General features: G+C 34.2%; 1 protein-coding gene across 1 annotated transcript in view; it reads left to right on the top strand.

Annotated features, from left to right (window-relative positions):
- Positions 1 to 9,065: 9,065 nt before the first annotated feature.
- Positions 9,066 to 19,546, top strand: part of LOC136155297 (adenomatous polyposis coli protein-like) — a 30,014-nt gene continuing 19,533 nt past the window's right edge. The window contains exons 1-3 of the mRNA XM_065917122.1: positions 9,066 to 9,120; positions 14,288 to 14,396; positions 16,978 to 17,091. Of these exons, the coding sequence (XP_065773194.1) occupies positions 16,996 to 17,091 (96 nt within the window). The 5' untranslated portion in view covers positions 9,066 to 9,120; positions 14,288 to 14,396; positions 16,978 to 16,995. The remainder of the gene's footprint in view (positions 9,121 to 14,287; positions 14,397 to 16,977; positions 17,092 to 19,546) is intronic.

The following is a 19,546-nucleotide window of genomic DNA, read 5'->3' as shown; positions in this document are numbered from 1 at the left end:
TGAGGCCCTGAAGATGGAGAACTCAAATCTTTGACAAGAGCTAGAAGATAATTTCAATCATCTTACAAAACTGGAAACTGAGGCATCTAATATGAAGGTATCAAGACTGTGACTTTAAATTGTAGTTTATCCATTTTTATTCCATGTTTCTTCCTGTAAACTTTGGGTTAGACACTTCACTTACTTAGAAGTGTATTTTTTAAGTTAAGCAGTAATCTGTAAACTCTTCCTTGCAAAAGTTAACATTGATATTTTCAGTCCAGATGTTTTTAACTCATCCAGCAAATCATATAAAGAAAATGATTATAAAACCACAGTGACTAAGTAGTTAGTCCTTAGTTATTTTTAAGCTTAAAAATGAGAGACCAACTTTACCATCACTATAGTGAGGCTGAGCATTCTATGTAATTCACAGAAACTAGCCTCACAGCTGCCAAATTTATCTTAAGGATTAAAACAAAGCATAGTCATCATCCCCAACCCCCTCAGATCTTGTCATCACTTAAGTGCTGCAGTGATAGATCGTCAAGAAATTTGGGGTGACCTAATGAGAAGAGTCCCGAAGTGAAGATTAGTACCTGATTCTATTTCTGGTTTTGCCATAAGCTGAGCTACAGACTGTCGGGTGCCCTTCTGGAATTAAATTGCTTTATTTGAAAAAGTAGTCATTGCACTAACAGAAGATGTCCACGACACTCAAGCCCTGAAATTGGTTTGCTGTATAGCATTGCAAAGCTGTGATAACCTCCATGAAAAGTTATAAAATATTCAGTGTTCACTGGGAAAATATGTTCTTATTTCAAAATAATTGCAGTCAAAACTTTAACTGTTTTAATTTCCAGTTAGGCAGATTTTCCTCTCACTGAATTTAATAGAACTGGAGGTCATCAACAAAACTGTTACCTCCTTCTCTTTTAAAAAAATCCTTCTTGCTACGTGTTTTTTCTGCGCCTTGGCCATTTTACCATCTGGGTTTCTGACCCTCTTCTTCCTGTCTGCTTACTACTCTTATTCCTTATTCATTTATTATTCTCTTCTATTTCTTTTTCCATGCATTTTGAGGTCTCTCTTATTCTTCAAGCTTCTGTGTATTACTGAACTATTGAGCTGCTCCTCTTTTGCCTTTTTATTCACTATCAAAGCAGTTTAGCCTTTTACTCATTTGAACCTTTCTTTCTTTTTCTCTCTCTCTTTCTCTTCTATGCATAAATCTTTTCTACTGTGTTGCCTATTTCTGTGGCAGTAGCAATGACAGATCTCCAAGATACCGATCTCAGATCCTTCATAAAGAAATATTTTTTTCTATAGACTATAAAGAAGCATTTTTTTTTCTCACTGCAAACCATGAAAACAGCTGTGAATCAATTACCTACTAGGTTAAAAAAGCGTAGCTTGATATTTTAACACTGATCAGCATAATGTATCTAAAATTATTGTTCATGACACGTCGTTTTAAAAGTTTAAAGATACAAAATTTAAATTCCCCAGCAAGACTAATGGTTTATCTGCTTCAGAAGTATATTTTGTAGAGAATTCTTCCTAGCACACCTATCTGAATGTCTCTTGTGCAGAATTCTGAGTCCCTTTTTCAAGTTTTTTATTTTTATAAACTACTTGAGCAAATTGAAACTTCATTTTGGTGAAACATTTTAACATACCTTTAGATCTATCTCCATGGATGGAAATGCTGAAATGTGGAATGTCTCTCAGAGTAACACTATAAGGCAGATCCTTAAGTTTCTGCAATGGAATACCAGGTTGGCCTCTTAGGAATGAGGTCATGAATATACATCATGAATATTAGTATTTAAGATATGTCTGAATTCAACCATGAATTGATTACTGCTCAGTGAGTGTTTTTACAGACATCCTTGCAAAGCCATCCACATATTTCTTCAGGATTTAGTGTATGGTATCATAGCAGTTATGCCCTTATACTGAAGTTATTTATGTATCTCCTTTCAAGAAGCTTTTTGAAAAAAAAGAAGCAGCAGCAGCTTTATAGTACTAACAGGAAACCATGCTCTGTTTATTTTGTCTTAAAATACTGATGTGTGAATGAAGACACTTGGAAACATTGGAACTTACTACATTGGATTAAAGTTAATCCGAAACAATGGTTATTTTTCAAAAAAATAACTTTTTAGACTTTGTAATACATCATATGATCTTGTATTATGTTTGCTGATCGTTCCTGTGTAATGTGTCCACCCTGTGGATGGCAAGGTGTGTCTCTTTCAACTACATTATTTCAGGATTTCTGAAATTTATACAGTAGTGCCATCTAGTGGCAAAAGAGAATACTGCTTTGTTATTGATTACATGTCATTGATAGTATAAAAATATTCTGTGTGTGTGTGACAGTCAGGGAAATATGTGTACAGCAGTTAAGGAAATGTGAGCATTGACTGTATTTGAGAATATTAAGAAAATGTTTATTTTGTAGTTCTAATGATGGCATTGTGGTTGTGTTTAGGAAGAATCCCTTTTTAAATATACATGTAGAATTTTTTTAGAGAAGAAACAGTATGATGACTGAGATTTGTTTTTCAAATAAATTTGGGTTGAGGGGGAATGGACGAAGTGGTTATAAGCATAGATGAAAGAAGCCCATGAGTTGATAATGTTTGAACTAACATGAGGATACATAGGAGTTCATTACATTATTCTCTACATTTATGGATATACTTGATGCTTCTGTGATTAAAATAAACTGCAGATTTTGTGGGATTTAGAATAAGAATGCAGCAATTATAGCTAAACTTAAGGGAAATTATATAGTATACTTCTTACTCCAGGGCAGGAAGTCAATGTGATTTACTTTAAAATGCTGAGCATCGCAGCATGATAAATATGGTGAAAAATTAAGTTAGTTGCACGGTCGTATCCGACTCTCTGTGACTCCATGGACTGCACCTGTCCCGCTCCTCTGTCCACGGAATTCTTCAGGCAGGAGGACTGGATTGGTTGCCATTTTCTTCTCCAAAATATGGTGAAGTATGAAGCATTTAAATTGAAAGATGGCATGGTGTAGAAAAATATATCTAGGTAAAATATTAACCAACCATTTATATCTCTTGTATTTTAGCAAAATGAAGTATTTATAAATTGTTTTAACTATAAAACCATGTATATGGAGAGTATCTTGTATTTTCAGAGTGTAAGAAAAAAATGAGAAGTAAAAATTCAAATTGGCACAGTTCATAATTTATTTTGAAGATTTAATTACCAAGTATACTTTTATCTAGTAATAAAAAATATCAGTAACTGTGACATAGTGAGGAAAACAGAAGTGGATCAAGTTGAAAACTCCCTTGAAATGACACAGTTACTCATTCATATTTTCTATTCACTTATATGACCACAGTATATTTGTCTGTAATAATTAATTCTCTCATGTTTCTAAAATCTTAACTTTTTAAAAATAATGTTTGATTATATGATTAATTTTTTAAAACCAAACTTCCAGAATTTATAAATACAAATGAATATTCTCTCCTTTAAAATTACATATTTATTTTAAAAACTGTCATTTCTCAAAACATTTTTTGAAATATTTTGTTTGGAATTGCTTTGTAGTTGTGCTGCATCTTTTAAAAACCTCTTTGAAATTAAGGACTTCTTTTTAGGCTGTATTCAGTATGCAACCCCAAGCAATTGATCAGCCCTACCGCAGCAATTAGAAAACACTGGATAAAAACAAAAACCATTCTTTTAAAGACATTGGAGAACTGTGAAATCATCAAGAACTATACTAACTAAAATTCCTAAGAGGAAAGAGTCCTTTCTAGATGAGCTGAGATCACCAGTAATTTTCTTCCCCAGGGGTATTTACTGATTCTGTAACACACCGATAATTAATCATTGACACAGGCATTGAGACTCCACTGGAGGAAGGAAACCGTTGGGCAAAGACGTGGACATGTGCAAAGCATTGACATTTAGCAGGGCTCCAAGTGTATGACTAGTGTCTCACATTCTCTCCAAATGCATGGGGTGTTAGCTGAGTCTTGTTGGGGGGAAGATGCCCGGGAGGACTAGGAAGCAGATCACTAAGAGGCAGTGTCCTGCTAAAGCAGGTCTCAGCCTCAGTGTAAGAGAAGAGATACATTCAGAGAACTCAGCAAACCAAATCAGATGTGAAAGCGAAAGTCGTTCAGTCATGTCCAACCCTTTGCAACCCCATGGACTATCCAGTCCATGGAATTCTCCAGGCCAGAATACTGGAGTGGGTAACCTTTCCCTTCTCCAGGGGATCTTCCCAACCCAGGGATCGAACCCAGGTCTCCCACATTGCAGGCAGATTCTTCACCAACTGAGCTATTAGGGAATCTCATATGAATTTCACTTAAACTGCATCTGCAACCCATTTTCAGTTATTGGTTGAAGGAAATCAGACCCCAGTGGTGGAAAGGGCAAACTCTGTAAGGGAAACTCTAATTTCAAGTCTTTCCTGCTCTTGTATGTATAATGACTGGCATACGCTTAAAAGTTACAAGAAATACAAAGAAATAGGAAAATGACTGATAACCAACAGAACAAATAGTTAATAGAAGCAAATCCCAAGATGATCCACATGTTGTAAGCAAGTAACAGTCAAGGATTTTAACATAATTATTTTAAATGTTTTGATAAAAATGATGGATTAAGTGGATAAAGAGTCAGAAAATCTCAACAGAGAATTGGAACCTATAATTAAGAAGACTCAAACTTAAACCTTGCTGGTAGGAGTATAAAATGGCACAAACACTTTGAAAAACCACTCAGCAGTTTCTTTTAATCACTGTGACTCAGGGTTTAAACCTCCAGATATATATTCAAGAGAAGTGAGTACGTGTGTCCACCTGGAGATAAGTGCAAGAACGTACATAGTAGCATTCTTCACAATAGCCTCCAAACTGGCAACAACCCAAATGCCCATCAAAAGGATAAGGGATGTATCAGTGGAGATCTATTCATACAGTGGACAACTACACAGTATTAAATAACTGATACATACAACAGCATGGATGAGTGTCATAGAGATTTTGATGAGCAAAAACCACGAGACACAAAAGGCTGTATACTGTATAATTTCATTTATATGCAATTCACAAGGAGGCCAACTAACTGATAACAAAAATCAGAGTACTGATTACTTCTGGAGAATGAATACTGATTGATAAGGGGCAAAAGGGAACCTTCTGTGATACTGGAAATGTTTTGTGTCTTCCCTGGGTGGCAATTACATGGATACTTGGATTATATAAGAAATTTAAGATTGGCGTGCTTTTCACATGTATGTTCTGTCTCAGTAAAACAGAAAAGAAATGAGCTTAATTTTTATTATGGAATAGACACAAACTGTTCACAAGAAAATAGTAATGTAGTCATGCTGGGTGGTGTCATCTTGAGACAAAGTAACTGGATCTATAAATGAACTGCGTATTTTTGAGATTCATAACTCAGAATTTACAAGAATAATTTAAGAGAACACATTGGAATAAGTAGCTTTTCCAAGATAGATGCTTTGAAATTTTAATTTTCTAAACTTTATAAATTTCCATAATTTTATTTACTTTATGGTTATTGCTTTTATCAATAGACTTCTAGCCATATGCACAGAAACTTAAAACTTACAAGTTATGTATATTCACTATCTTTAAAATTTAGGAAATACAGACAGAAAGAGATCAAGCTCACCCATTTAAAAACATTTTTTTAATGTTGGTAACCTTTGATAATGTGTATATTTTTCTCTCTGCATTTTATGCAAGCATGCATTCAATGGGATCATATTTTGCAGCATGCTTTTTAATTTAATATAGCTATCATTTCATGTCATTAAGTATTTTATAGTATTTTCACAGATGTATAATATGCCGTTGTTCGGCTAATGCCATAAATTTATTTAATCCTTTATTGTTGTACATCGCCTTTTCATTTCTGTTGTTGGTGTTATTTTAATTTTTCCTTCTTTTTAATATGTTTTTTAAAAACCAATAATGTGCCATTAATTTTCAAAAATTAAGTATATGTCCTATGACATATACAGGGATTTCTTTTAATTGTTGCTTTTGAATTCTTAAATGCTTGTACTTTTTCTGAAAACAGTATTTGTTTTGATAATATCTGTTGTTTTAAAATGAGGAAACCAAAAACAAAAATTGCTTGTAATCCCAACTTCTATAGAATACTCACTGTTAACACCTTGATGATAGGCTGTAGAGAAGGATCATCTATAAAGAAAGACCTGATCAGAGCTGTGCTTTAAAAGTCTTATTAATCTGTTAGTTCTATGCAAGGTAGGACCATTTAGGAGATTATTTTAGTAGTTTTGGTGGGGTCAATAGTCAGGATAATGACATAAAAATAGAGAAGAGATGGCTAATAAGAGATATTAAGCCTAGAATGCATACCACTGATAGTTCCTTGAGAAAGGTAGCTGTTGAATTGTGAGCCTGAGAATTGTAAGAAATAGGATAAGATTAAAAGATCTTTGAATTACAAGCTGCAGTGGATGGAAGGAGACCCAGGATCCTGAAAACTGCAGGTAGTTTTCAGTGGTAATTCTCAAACTTTGTGGAAGAGAATTGTGTCCTGATGTTTATAGTAATCTACATTCATTCAAGAAAGACATCCCTGTGCAAATTTATTTCCTATCCCACAGTTGTGATACACTGACACAATTTCTGACTATAAATAACAGTCACCTCCACGTTCCCACATCTACTTATCTAAGCCTTTTAACTTCCAACATGGTCTTTATTTGAAGGTCAGATCATTAAGGTCACAGGCTATTTCTTATTGTTAACATAGGAATTCTTTTCTTAATGCTTCTAATGTCACTATCAAGGTAAACCACTGACATAGTCTTTACTATATTTACTCTTTTTGACAGATTTTCTTTTCAATCTATTTATGGATCCTTTTTCACATAGAGGAACACTGCCCATAGCTATAGGATTGTAACTGTTCAAATACATTGTTTTGCATTTGGAATCCTACTTGGCCAGCAAAGATTTTGCTGTGAACTAGAGTGGGATGCCTCAGAATATGTAAAATGTAAAAATATGTATAAATTATTGTTAAGGAATATACAGAAAAACTAGTAGAAAGTGAAAGTTTTTGACCTCCTCTGACAAAAATTTGTTGAGAGAAGGCTTTAGATGGGAAAGGAAGCAATGGACCAAAAGTCAGGAGACAGCATACAGTCACTTAACTGCTGAGTATAAATCAATGTAGTAGAATGTATATAAATTTAGTATATAACTGCTTGGTATTTATTGGGGTGTTAAATGTGTTAATTTGCTGTCTTTCATGGCCATGTTGGTACAAGCTTAGTTTTTCTGTCTTCAGCAAATCTTTTGAGTCTCAGTTGGTCTGTCTGAAAAATGAGAGTAATCCACCTTGTTATGTTATTTCAGAAGTTACAAATATCTTAACTATTCCGTGTATACTGTATGGAGACTATTTGTAATCACCATCACCACAAAGTATCACTGTTGTTGTTGGGCTGTAATTTATTATTTATAATTAGTAATAGGTAATATATGTAAAGTACTTTGCATTTTATATGTTTTCAGATAGATCTGAAATAACTTTTTTCCCCCAGCAGACCTAAATGCCAAGAAAGTTAAAATCATATCTTCAAAAAGTCATTTAGAATTTCATCATATTGAGATACTGTGTTCTTTTTTACAGGAAGTACTTAAACAACTACAAGGAAGTATTGAAGATGAAGTTATGGCTTCTTCTGGACAGATTGATTTATTAGAGCGTCTTAAAGGTAAATTTTTAAAAAGTGTTTTAAAGTAATTTTTTTAAGCTCCAGTTGTCAGCTTTAGGTGTGTGTGTCCAAATACAGCTTCTCTTGATTAGAATGTTGGTGTTGGATTTTCTTAGCCTCATGCATTAGGATGTAATTTTTAAAGTACAAATACGTAAAAAGTCTATTTGCTTGTCATTTTTTCAGTTATAACATTTAACTGCCTTTAAATAAACTATTTTAGATACCTTTCTTGACAATTTTCAGCTCTTTCTAAAACGCATTGCTCTTTTGCCAGTCATTAAGTAGGCCTTTATTAAGCTTTATGCTATAGACTGGACCCATTGCTTCATTTGAAGGAGTCAGTGCCCTTCTTTGTTCCATTCAGAATAGAAGTGCTTTATCTTTGCACTTATATACACACAACACTGATTTTAAGCCATTTTAAATAGAATTTTAAAAGAATGTCTTTCTTGTTTTATCACTTAAAAATTCAAATGTCAAATCAGTAAGTTTTAATTGTAATTGAAGATGGGCAGAGAAATTACTTTTGGATCCCCAAATATATTATTACTTAGTAGGAATCTAAGAAAGCACATTCTGTCTAATTTTTCTTTAACATACTTTTTCCCCACCAGACTGACTCAAGCTATCTTGGAGGGAAAGTTTAGCTATTCTGTTCATAAATAATTGTTCATTCACTCATATACATTTGTGGCTTTCTCTGATAGAAATCTATAGTTGCAGGCCTCTAAACCAAAAGGTGAACACTTTTTATTTTTTAATGACCCAATATTTGTGTATATTGCAAGATGGTCACCACCACAAATGTACCCTTTTATAAGTGCTTTGACCTGGTGTTTTTTTTTTTTTTCAGGACGTTTCTGTTTTAGAACCAGTAGTCAGTGAACTTTTCTGGTCATCAGCATTTGAGATAAGGATTTCTTCTGTCCCTGTATAGATCTGCTGCTCAATAACTGCAATAATTTAGTACTCCTGCATACTTTATGTGATATATATATAATGTATTTCAATTATAAAATGGTTTAAAATTTGAGGGCTAAATGTGAACCTAAGGTTTCATTATTAAAAGATAATATAATACATTAGCAATATTTTAGATCACTTAAAGCAGTTGTTTTATTAAAAACTTGTCTGTATTTTATTTAGAACTTAACTTAGATAGCAGTAATTTCCCTGGAGTGAAACTACGGTCCAAAAATGTCCCTCCATTCTTACGGAAGCCGAGAAGGATCTGTATCTAGTCACTCAGGAGAGTGCAGTCCCGTTCCTATGGGTTCATTTCCATGAAGAGGGTTTGTAAATGGAAGCAGAGAAAATACCGGTTATTTAGAAGAACTTGAAAAAGAGAGGTAACATTTCTTCATTAAGTAGTAAACTTTTATGCTCCAATTTTTGCTAGATTTTGTCGTTTTGTGGCAATACAGAATAGGAGTTATGAAGCGTGTGTTGGAGGATCACAAGCAGCACTTAGAGAGCATTTTCCATTCATTGTCTCAGAGTGATGAATTACTGGGCGTCCTTACCTTACACCTGAAAACGTGAAGGAGGCAGCTTCTTGGGACTCCAGTGCTCAGATGCTCTGTACAGTGAATAATGTACGAATAGTATGCATAATCACAGTGGCTAAAATATGTAATGCGTTTTGATTGACTTTTTGGTTATCTTTTCAAATGAATTAAATGACTACCAGATTCAGTATAAGGTGACTGGTTTCCATTATTAAAGACCTATTTCAAGGAGTCACAAATGAAGCAATTTATCAGTTTTGGTTTCTTAAAAAAATGTTGCCTGATAGAGAATCAGTTCTCCTTTCTAAGAGCTAGTGTGTTAATTCTTTTCTTCTTGAAGTTAAAATCATCACACTACAAGTATCAGAATATATAGTTACCAAGCACTTGGTCAAGTATTTTTGTACGTCCTATGAGATTATAAATTCCTTTTGCATGATTAATACCATATTATATTGATATTCCTAAAAGTTCTATTAGACTTTCAAGAAATACTCAAATGTATAAATGTTAATTTGCATAAATGTCCAAATGTATAAATTCTCTGGGATCTTGGTCAAGTCTTTAAATTTTTGTGTCATTTCCTTCTGTAAAATAGGAATATGGTTCTACCTTGTGGAGTTATGAACAATGGATATTAACATATGGAAAATACCCAGCATATCTCATTGAGAGGCAAAAGACCTTTTACTACTTTCTCTCTGGTTTTAGATGTGTACATCTCTAAAAATAACAATAATCATGGGCCAGAAATAGTGTTAAGCTTTCTTTAATCTCTTGAGTTTCAGTGAATCTCTGTTTCATATCTTGAACCAGGACTCTTTCTGAGAGTCTAGGAAACAGTGTCCTGAAAAACCAGAAGCTAATTGGAGTGTACATTCTTCCATCGCTTTGTCCCCTTTGAACTCTGTCAAGAGGCATGTGAGCATGCCAGTTTTCCTAAGAACTTACTTTGCTTTATGTGATAAAGGCCTAATTTTATTCACAAAGAGTGTGTGTGTATGTAGTTGTCAATACCCTGTGTCCTCCTGGCTCCCACCGTTGTTTGAAGGTAGATTTAGCCCTTGTTTATGGGACAAAATCTGTGTTTTGCTCTTGTACTTGAATGATAGTTTGGCTAGGTCTAGGCTCAAACTCATTTTTCTTCTTTATAATCAGTGTCACTGATGAGAAATTGCATATCAGTCTTAATTCACGTTCCTTTGCAGGAAGTCATTTTTCTGAAGTTTTTAGAGTACCTTGATATGTGTTTTCTTGATTCATCATACTGGATACTACTCACTGTGCCCTTTTGATCTGGAAATTTATTTTCTTCAACTTTTGAAAATTCTGTTATTTCTTTGATGATTTTACCCCCTCTGTTTTTCTGTTCTTTCTTTCTAGACATCCCTTAAGTCAGAGAACTATCTCTGTATCTTTTTTTCCTTGTTCTCTGTATTACCTATAGATACAGTAAGTTTAAGTGACGTAAGTGTTAGAAAACACTCAAGCCAGAACTCAAGCCCAGATGCATACCCTTTTTTTTTTTCTTAATTTATTTTTGTTTTTGACTGTGTTGGGTATTCCTTGCTGCACAGGTGCTTTCTCTAGTTGCAGAGAATGGGGTCTTGTTCTGCCACACGGGCTCAGTGGTTGTGACGCGTGGGCTTAGTTACCCTCTGGGCATGTGGGATCTTCCAGGACCAGGGGTCAGACCTGAGTCCCTGCACTGGCAGGAGGATTCTTAACCGCTCTGCAGCCAGGGAAGCTCCATGACCTTTTTGAACCTCAGTTTTCCAGTTAAAAGATGTTGTGAGGATGAAATTAGATATTTTTTAAAAACTCCTTAGTACTCTTGTCTGATACACCCAAATAGTTATTGTCACATTAGCCAGTAATACTTTTTAACAAATATTTAAATGCCTGATACATGTGCCATGTTCTTCTAGATGATCCTGAGTTAGCTAGAGGACTAAGAAGACTTGAAATTTATGTCAGATCAGTTTATTTATCTTCCTTGTGCAGCAAAAATTTGGAGCAATGGACCAAAAGGTATAGAACATCAGGCAAGTTACAGCTCAGTTCAGCTCAAGCGGACAGACCTTTTATTAGTAAGATACTCCCAAAGGAGCCCTCCTCATCTTCCCTGTGGATCCCTCTTGGTCCTCTTTTATGTGTCCAGTCTCCTCCTTTTGGACATGCCTGGTGCAGAGTAGGGCTTGTACCCGCCACCAATCAATGAGAGGAATGCAAATGGTCAAACATTCAAGGCCGATTGACAGTTTCAAGTTATATAACAGCAGGCTGTGTTGTTTATGCCTTCCCATGTGTCTTCGCCTAATGCCATCTTATAATTAGATGTAGAATATTCATGAGCCCTTAATGGTCCCCTAGCTGCCTAAAGTTACTTGGAGAAGTCCCTATGGTGGTTTTCTGTCCACTGTGTGCCCAGGGCCCATGTGTTGAAAAGTCTCTGTGGTTATTTTGTAGCATCTGTGAGCTCTCATGGGTGTGTCTGGGATGGAGGTCAGAGATCAGTTTGCATCCCTTTCAGCCAGGCCTCCCCTTGTTTATGTCTAACTTCCTAGCTAACATTTACATTTTAAAGAAGACTGTTGACAGTCACTAAATACGCCTTCAATATGCTAAACAACAAAGACCCACCAGCTTCTGAGTCTGTGCCTTGTTTCAGTTTTGAGCCTTAAATACAGTGATTTGAGTTATAAGATCAGTTCCTATCAGTTAGCCACTTGTTACCATGTTGGCTCTTGACTTTGGCTTCCCAAGAGTATTTTGCCAGAGTTCAGTCTTAAAACTTGATAGCAACAACTTGGCCCTATTCTCCTTAACGTTTTTCTCACTCCAGTACCATCACTAAAATTAGCTTATTCATTTGAGCACTTTTAGCACCAGATCTTGATTAAATAGGCCAATTTATTGAAGATTAATCAGAAGAAATAGCATCTCCCTCTGTCCCTTGTTCCCTTGCCTTGGTCCTGGTGGGTCCTGCAGGTGCTCACCAGGGATCATTAAAAAAATAGGATCAGATCTCATGTTTTTGCTAGTGGTAATACCCAGCCTGTGGAAGGGGTTCAGGATTTCTGCACTGCTTTCTCCTGCTCCTGTTGTCAAAAATGGAAGGGAGAGGGCAGCTTCTCATTGGTCAGCACCTCTGCCCCAGGTTGGCACATCGTAACCAGGAGCTGGCTTCTTCCCATGAATTCCCCCACTACTGAGGTTGCCGCAGCAAAAAGTGAAGGCTTATTCTTATTTTTTAAGTTGCTTCTCAGTAAAGAATGGAAAGTTTAGCAAGAGTAGAACCTTCCACATACATGCATACTTATTCATCAAGAAAATACAATCAAATAGAATTTTAAAGTATTAATAACAGAGTCAGAGTGGGGAATGACTCGGTAAGAGTGAAGCCCAGAAGCTGTAATAAAAAATATCCTCATATTCAAGTGATTCACTGAGAAAATGTATTTATAACTGACAGAGTACTATCATTCTTAATACAGAAGAGGTCCTATAAGTAAGAAAAAGTCACAGAAAAGGAAATAAAAATGGGTTTTAAACTTGGAAAAAATGCTTACACTTACCTATACTAAAAGAAATCAAATTAAAACCATAGTGAAAAAAAAAAAAAAAACAACAAACAAACCCATAGTGATAGGGAATTCCCTTTTGGTCCAGTGGTTAGGACTCCGCACTTCTAATGCCATGAGCTGGGGTTCCATCCATGGTCTGGAAACTAAGATCCCACAAGCTGTGCAGTGTGGCTGAAAACAAGGAAGTCCATAATGATATACCATTTTTTAAACCCTAGAAATGTAAAAGAATCTAAAAGGTTTGATGAAGCATTTATATTGTCAAAGGTGGCAGAAGCATAAATTGGTACAATATCTAGTAAGGACAGTAAGTTAAAAGTTTACATATCCTAGGAATTTGTCATCTACACATGCTTGCATATTTGTACAATGAAGTTATATATAAGTATATTCAATGAAGCACTGTTTATAATAGCAAAAGATTAGAAAGACCCTAAATGCCCTCTAACATAGAACCAGTTATTATTTATTCTTTTATGGATTCATAAATATCTTTGCAGCTAGCAAAAAACCACATAGGACCTTTTTATATTCTGGTACAAGAATGATCTCCAAGATAGACTTTTAAGTGGTAAAAAGTTATAAGACAGCACAGATAATAATATGCTATTATTTATGTTTTAAAATGTACATGTACATATGTACACATATATTCTTTCATTTTTATAGAATGTCTCTGGAAATAAATATAAGAGAATAATAGTGGTCGCTTAGGGAAGGAGTCACAAAAAAGGACATAGATCATATATACTTCTTGTACCTACTGATTTTTTCCTCTTAACCCTTTATTTTGCATTTATGTTTATATTGATCAGATACGGAGTATTGATATAGAATATTGATATAGGTTGTTATTGAGGACATCATCGATTGGGTTGTCAGAAATTATGTAACAAGTTCATCTTCAGATTCCAAGCCTAAGAAAATGTCTCTCTCCCTCAGAACAACCTCCTGTTACCACACAGTGATAATATATTTCTTATTTTGACTAATAAGAAGCTGAAAGCTACGTGCAATAGTTCCCTATACTCTAAATTTATTTTTTGCATAATTACTGCTTTTCTTTGCTCCTTTATTATACTTTTTATTCTTATATTTGAGTTTTATTAAATCTATACTTTTAACTGTATACCAACATCAAATTCGTAGACTCTACATGTGAAGAAAGCATTTGGTTGAAATGTAAATATTCTAGTAAGAATGGTTGCCATCTTATTTAGCTGAAAAAGTTTAAAACTTTTAATATTCAAATTTTAATGACTGTAATCTAAGTCCCACCTTCAGAAATCTAAAATTAGTAAAATTCTCACTTATTTATTATATTACTTTAAATAGAAAACATTACAGTTATAGCTTATGAGAGTTGCTGTTATGTGCTCCATATTAGCATTGTGTAAACTTAACTTTTTTTTGAAAAACAGATCATTGCTTCTTGCTGACCTTGACAAAGAAGAAAAGGAAAAAGACTGGTATTATGCTCAACTTCAGAATCTCACTAAAAGAACAGATAGCCTTCCTTTAACTGAAAATGTAAGTAACTTGACAAAATAACTTATTTTTATATCTGAAAGTGTATATAAGTTTATAACTATATAGTTATTTGTAAACTGTAATATGTTTTATCCAACTTCAACATAAATATATAGTCAATGAATTTTGTATGTAGAGATGATAAAACTAAAAGATTCAGGATTCAACTAGGTGTTTTATTATTTGACGTGTTGAATTACCAAAGATACTCTGTAGAAATGTTTATTACCATCTGTCTGTTTTTTGAACTATATTACAGGACTTGTGCCAGATGGTTTTTGCAGTGAAAGTATCTTTGAGATAACCTGAGTCCTATTCTAGTTATTGTAAATGACAGTAGCTGTTGGCACAGATGTTAGAGCTTTTTGCAAGCACTAAAAGTTGTTTGTTTTGCTAATATAACTATGTAAAAAATAACTTAATTCTGTCAGCCTCTCCCTCCCCACCCAAGCTCTCCAAGTCAACTGTTCTATTCATGGGGTGACACGTATAAGAACATTTCTGAAATACATTAATAATTTTAAATAAGACTTTATTTTAACTGTTACCCATAAATTTTAAAACAATTTTTTAGAAATAGGCCAGTTAAAATTAATCTTCCACTCTTAGCTTAGATTTTTCATTTTCTAATAGTTTTGAGAGGACATTATAAAAGAAAAAGTAACAATGAAGGAAAAACCTTTTCCAGAACACGCAGTTAATCACATTCCTGCGTGGGTGGGCATTGTCTGGCAGGAGCTAGAACTAGAAACTTCAGTGGTCAGCCTCCTGAGCACAAACTTATCCAGGTTGTGAGAGGGAAAGAATCTCCCTTCCTGACAATGTCGTTAACATCATTTTGGGAGCTAAGGAGACACCACAAGTGAAAGAACAGTTCATAGAGAGTGTGGACGTATGAGGATTAGGAACTCAGTAGGGTTTGGAGGGATCGTTGCTCTTAATATTAAAGCACTGTTTTGCTTAACATTCACTTTGGTAATTAAAATGTACAGTATTTAGAGTCTAGCTGTCTGCATGCAGTTGTGTATGAAACAGTTCAAGAGCAATTGGTTAATACCTGAAACAAAGATCAGTTGTCAGCTCATTCCCATATTAATTTACCATATAGTCAGTCACATTTATTTAAGAGGATATGTAAGACATTATAGACCATTAAGCAACATTAGCAAATGTAAATTGCTTATATTTCATAAATATTTTTAAATTCACAAAATTTTTATTTTATATTGGGAAGGCAGGTTAAGAATGCTTTCATATAGAAATGCTTATCAGGTTACCAGGCATTGCTTAAAACATCAAATATAAACCACGTTATTGTAATATAATGTGTCATCTTCAACCTTTTGCGCAAGGGATTTTTGGAAGTGGAGGACAAATAAGTGTAGTTATAACATGACTCACAGCATGGAGACTATTTCAACTGTGTTGCAACACATAATGTGGATATGCCTATAGGAACGCATCCTGCATATGTCGTCTGTATATTGCAAGGGGAAAGGGTGAAAGCTTCTCTAACTTAACCTGACAACACATTTTGGGATTCTTAGGCCTACAGAATGCTATTCTGAGTCAGACACATACACATGCAGCTTTTGTCTGTGTGTGTGTGTGTGTGTGTGTGTGTGTGTGTGTGTGTGTGTATGTGTATGTAGGATCTTAGTTTCTGATCAGGGATCAGACCTTCACCCTTGACAGTGAGTGTGTGGAGTCCTAACCCCTGGACCTCCAGGGAATTGCCCACATGCAGCTTTTTATTGGACTTACAGAGCATGAAGAATCTACAGCACTTCCTTATTCCCTTCGTGGTCTGTTATAACTGTCACTCATTATTTTGTCCAGCTGTTCTTTTAGCCTTGGAGCATGTCTTTGTAAGTTTCTTTGCCTTCTCCTTTTTTCATTTTTTATACCTAGCAGTTACCACAACATCTGGAATTGTAGTTAAGAGGGCTAATAAAGTTTTGAATGCACTAACACCCACTCCATGAAGAAGTACTTTTTTTGGTTTGTTTCAACTTTGGTTCATATTTATATTTTTACCAAAAAGTTTGTGTTATCTTGCAATTTATTTTTATATAAAAGCTTTTCTTTATTCTGTCTTCTTTATTTTACATGTGGGAAAGTTCTCTCTATTTAGTCTCCATGTACATAAGAATCCTGAAGTGAGGTATAAACTTAAGGATGATGGACCTGATCCTTGATTTTTCTATTTTGTCCACATTAATATTCTAATTTTTAACAGTTCAAAGTAGTGCTTCTTCAGGGCAGAAGAATTGTAAGGTAACTGAAAATAGGCTTACCTTAACTGGATAAATATATATATTTTAAAGAGCTAGTACAATTTAATTAAAACTATTTGTGACTGTGGGGCAGTAAAAGTGTTTCAACTCTTCACTTCACATCAGAAAGCCAGGCTGAGCCTGGCAGTGATCATCAAGTTTTAGGACTTCTTAGAGTAAAAAATAACTTTCTTATGATAACTTATGTATTTGTTTATTCATTTTCTTTATGGATACTTATATGCTTTTTTATTTTTACTGATAAACACAAGATATTAACATTTCCATTTTACTTGTGGTTTTAGTTTTCCTTACAAACAGATATGACCAGAAGGCAGTTGGAATACGAGGCAAGGCAAATCAGAGTTGCAATGGAAGAACAACTAGGTAGTTGCCAGGATATGGAAAAACGAACACAGGTAACATATTTATTATTAAACTATGAAACAGTAGTAGCTAGATTTCTATGAAGAATCTAATGAATTACAGCTCTGTTAACTTTGGTTAAGTTTTATTCTTAAAGATTTTTTAAAGTCTATCTTTACTTTGGCACTAGTTCAAAATAAGAATAGTTTACTATGGCTGCTGGGAAGCATAACCAGTATTCACATAATTCTGCCTTCATATTTCAATTCTCGGATACTGTTCTGCTATGCCTTGGAATTATAAGAGGGAAGAAGAATTCAATTCTGGTCATCTTATTAGTTGCTAGCTAACTTCAGTTATCCTTTGAGATTTTTACTTCTGTGTTTGTGTAATGAAAAAAGGAAAGTCTCATTCGAGGAGAGAAACATATAAAAAGAACCTTGGGAAGAGAAACAAATTGAATGGAGAACATTCTCATGTTTCTACCCTCAACTATGTAAAGAAAGAATATTGGCATAAGAAAGGATTTCTTAAGACATTAGACTAATTATAAAGACTGGTAAAATTCTACTATTTTAAAATTAAGAATTTATCTTATATTAGGTACCTTAAAGAAAATGAAAAGGGGAAAAAGCATGTTTGGGAATTCCCTGTCTGTCCATTTGTTTGGACTCAGTGCTGTCACTGCCAGGCCCTGAGTTCAGTCTGTGGTCAGAGAACTAAGATCCCGCAAGCCAAAATGGCACGGCCAAAAGAAGAAAATAAAAAGGTGAAAAGATAAGTTACATATTGGGAGAAGGTATTTATCACCATATAAGTGGTATGGAATCAAGAATATATAATGAATTTCCAAAGATACTTTAAATTATATGATACAATTAATACAGATTTAGTATTTGTAACTGTTGGTGTTTTCATGAAATTATTTTAAAATACCAGGCAGATTTTGTTTGTTGATAGAAAAACTATGAGAAATTTTACTCTGGTTTATATGAATTTACGTTTTTAGAATGTGAATTTATGGAATACTGTATACATGTTTTTCTATATCTGTTAATGTGTTTGCTTTTAGAGGTTCTTAAGAAATGAGATGTTGATATGAAAATGTCTGTATTAATGTATAAATATAAATAAGTATATTCCAGACAGCTTACTCTAGAACAGGTTAACTTGAGTTCTTTCTTGGCCATTTTGTCCAGATATGTGCAGATGTATTCATTTTAATTTTGTTCTGGAATATAGTGTTCTTTTGCTAGTTAATATTCTAAGGAATTTTTAGTCCATATTTTATAAATACAGCAAACATTCATTTATTCTGGAAATATATTAAGCTTAGGGCTAAAGAGATATTGTACACAAAGCAAAAATGGAAGTATTTGCAGTACATATGAGGAGTTACTATCCCTAATATACAGGAAGCACCTACAAATCAATTGAAAACAAGACAACCAAAGAGGAAAATAATCAGAAGGTATGAGTAGTCCCATCACAAAAGTACAAGTGGTTAATAAATCATTGTTAAAATATACTTAAACGTCACTAGTTATCAGGGAAAAGTAACATACAATAATGTTGTTTTTTGTTTGTGGTGGTGGTTTCTTGTTTGGTTGGTTAATTTTCTGCCTATCAGGCTGGCAAAAGCTTTAAAGTTTAGTGTCATGTAATACTGGTGAGATTTTGAGAGATTGTAATATGAAGCATCGTTGTCTGCCTGTTGTAATAAACTGGTACAGTCCTGAAGGACTCTGTAGCACTACCTGTCAAAGTTAAAATGTTTGTACCCTCTGACATAGTAATTCTGTAAGACTCTCAGAATATGTCCTCCAGGAATGTCGAGTTAAAGCAGCAAGAATATAAGTATGGATTTTATGCTATTCATCACAACACTGTAAGACAGAGAGAGAGAGACGATTGCAGTGTCCACCATTTGGGTAGTTATTAAATTATTACATTAGTAGTATGCAACTCTTACAAACACTAATAATTAGGTAATGGGAATAATGAAAATAATTGTCCATAGTAATTCTCTCCCTCATAACTCTGCTTGAGTGACTCAGCACGTAAGACTAGAATGGTCAGCTAACGAACATGAAAGTGAATTCCAAGAAGGCCTGAGGCCATGAGAAAAAAATGTGTTACCTCCTTTGCAAGGAAAAGATGGATAAAAATTCCAAGTAAAATAAAAATAGAGTGAAAGTTTTTTTAAAAAACAATCATGTACCAGAAACAGAAGCCAACATTATATTAGATTGAGAAAATAGAGAAATAATTAGATTATTACCTTTGCAGTCATTAACATGGTTTGCCGCTTGCTCTCATCACTATTACTTAACTTTGTTTGGAGGTTCCACTAATTCAGGTAGAAAGAAAACAAATTGTTTAACTACTGCACTATTTTCCAACTAGAAGGGAAGAGAGCAAATAATTGTCATTTGTAAACTACATTGTTGTCTACCTAGAAAAACCATGGTGAAGAGCCAAAAAGTTTTTCAGCTAATGAGAGAACTC

The sequence above is a fragment of the Muntiacus reevesi genome, unplaced genomic scaffold (assembly GCF_963930625.1).
Source record: "Muntiacus reevesi unplaced genomic scaffold, mMunRee1.1 SCAFFOLD_118, whole genome shotgun sequence".
In the NCBI taxonomy this organism is placed as follows: Eukaryota; Metazoa; Chordata; class Mammalia; order Artiodactyla; family Cervidae; genus Muntiacus; species Muntiacus reevesi.
Note: the sequence above shows the minus strand (reverse complement) of the source record. Positions and strands in the feature narration are given on the sequence as shown.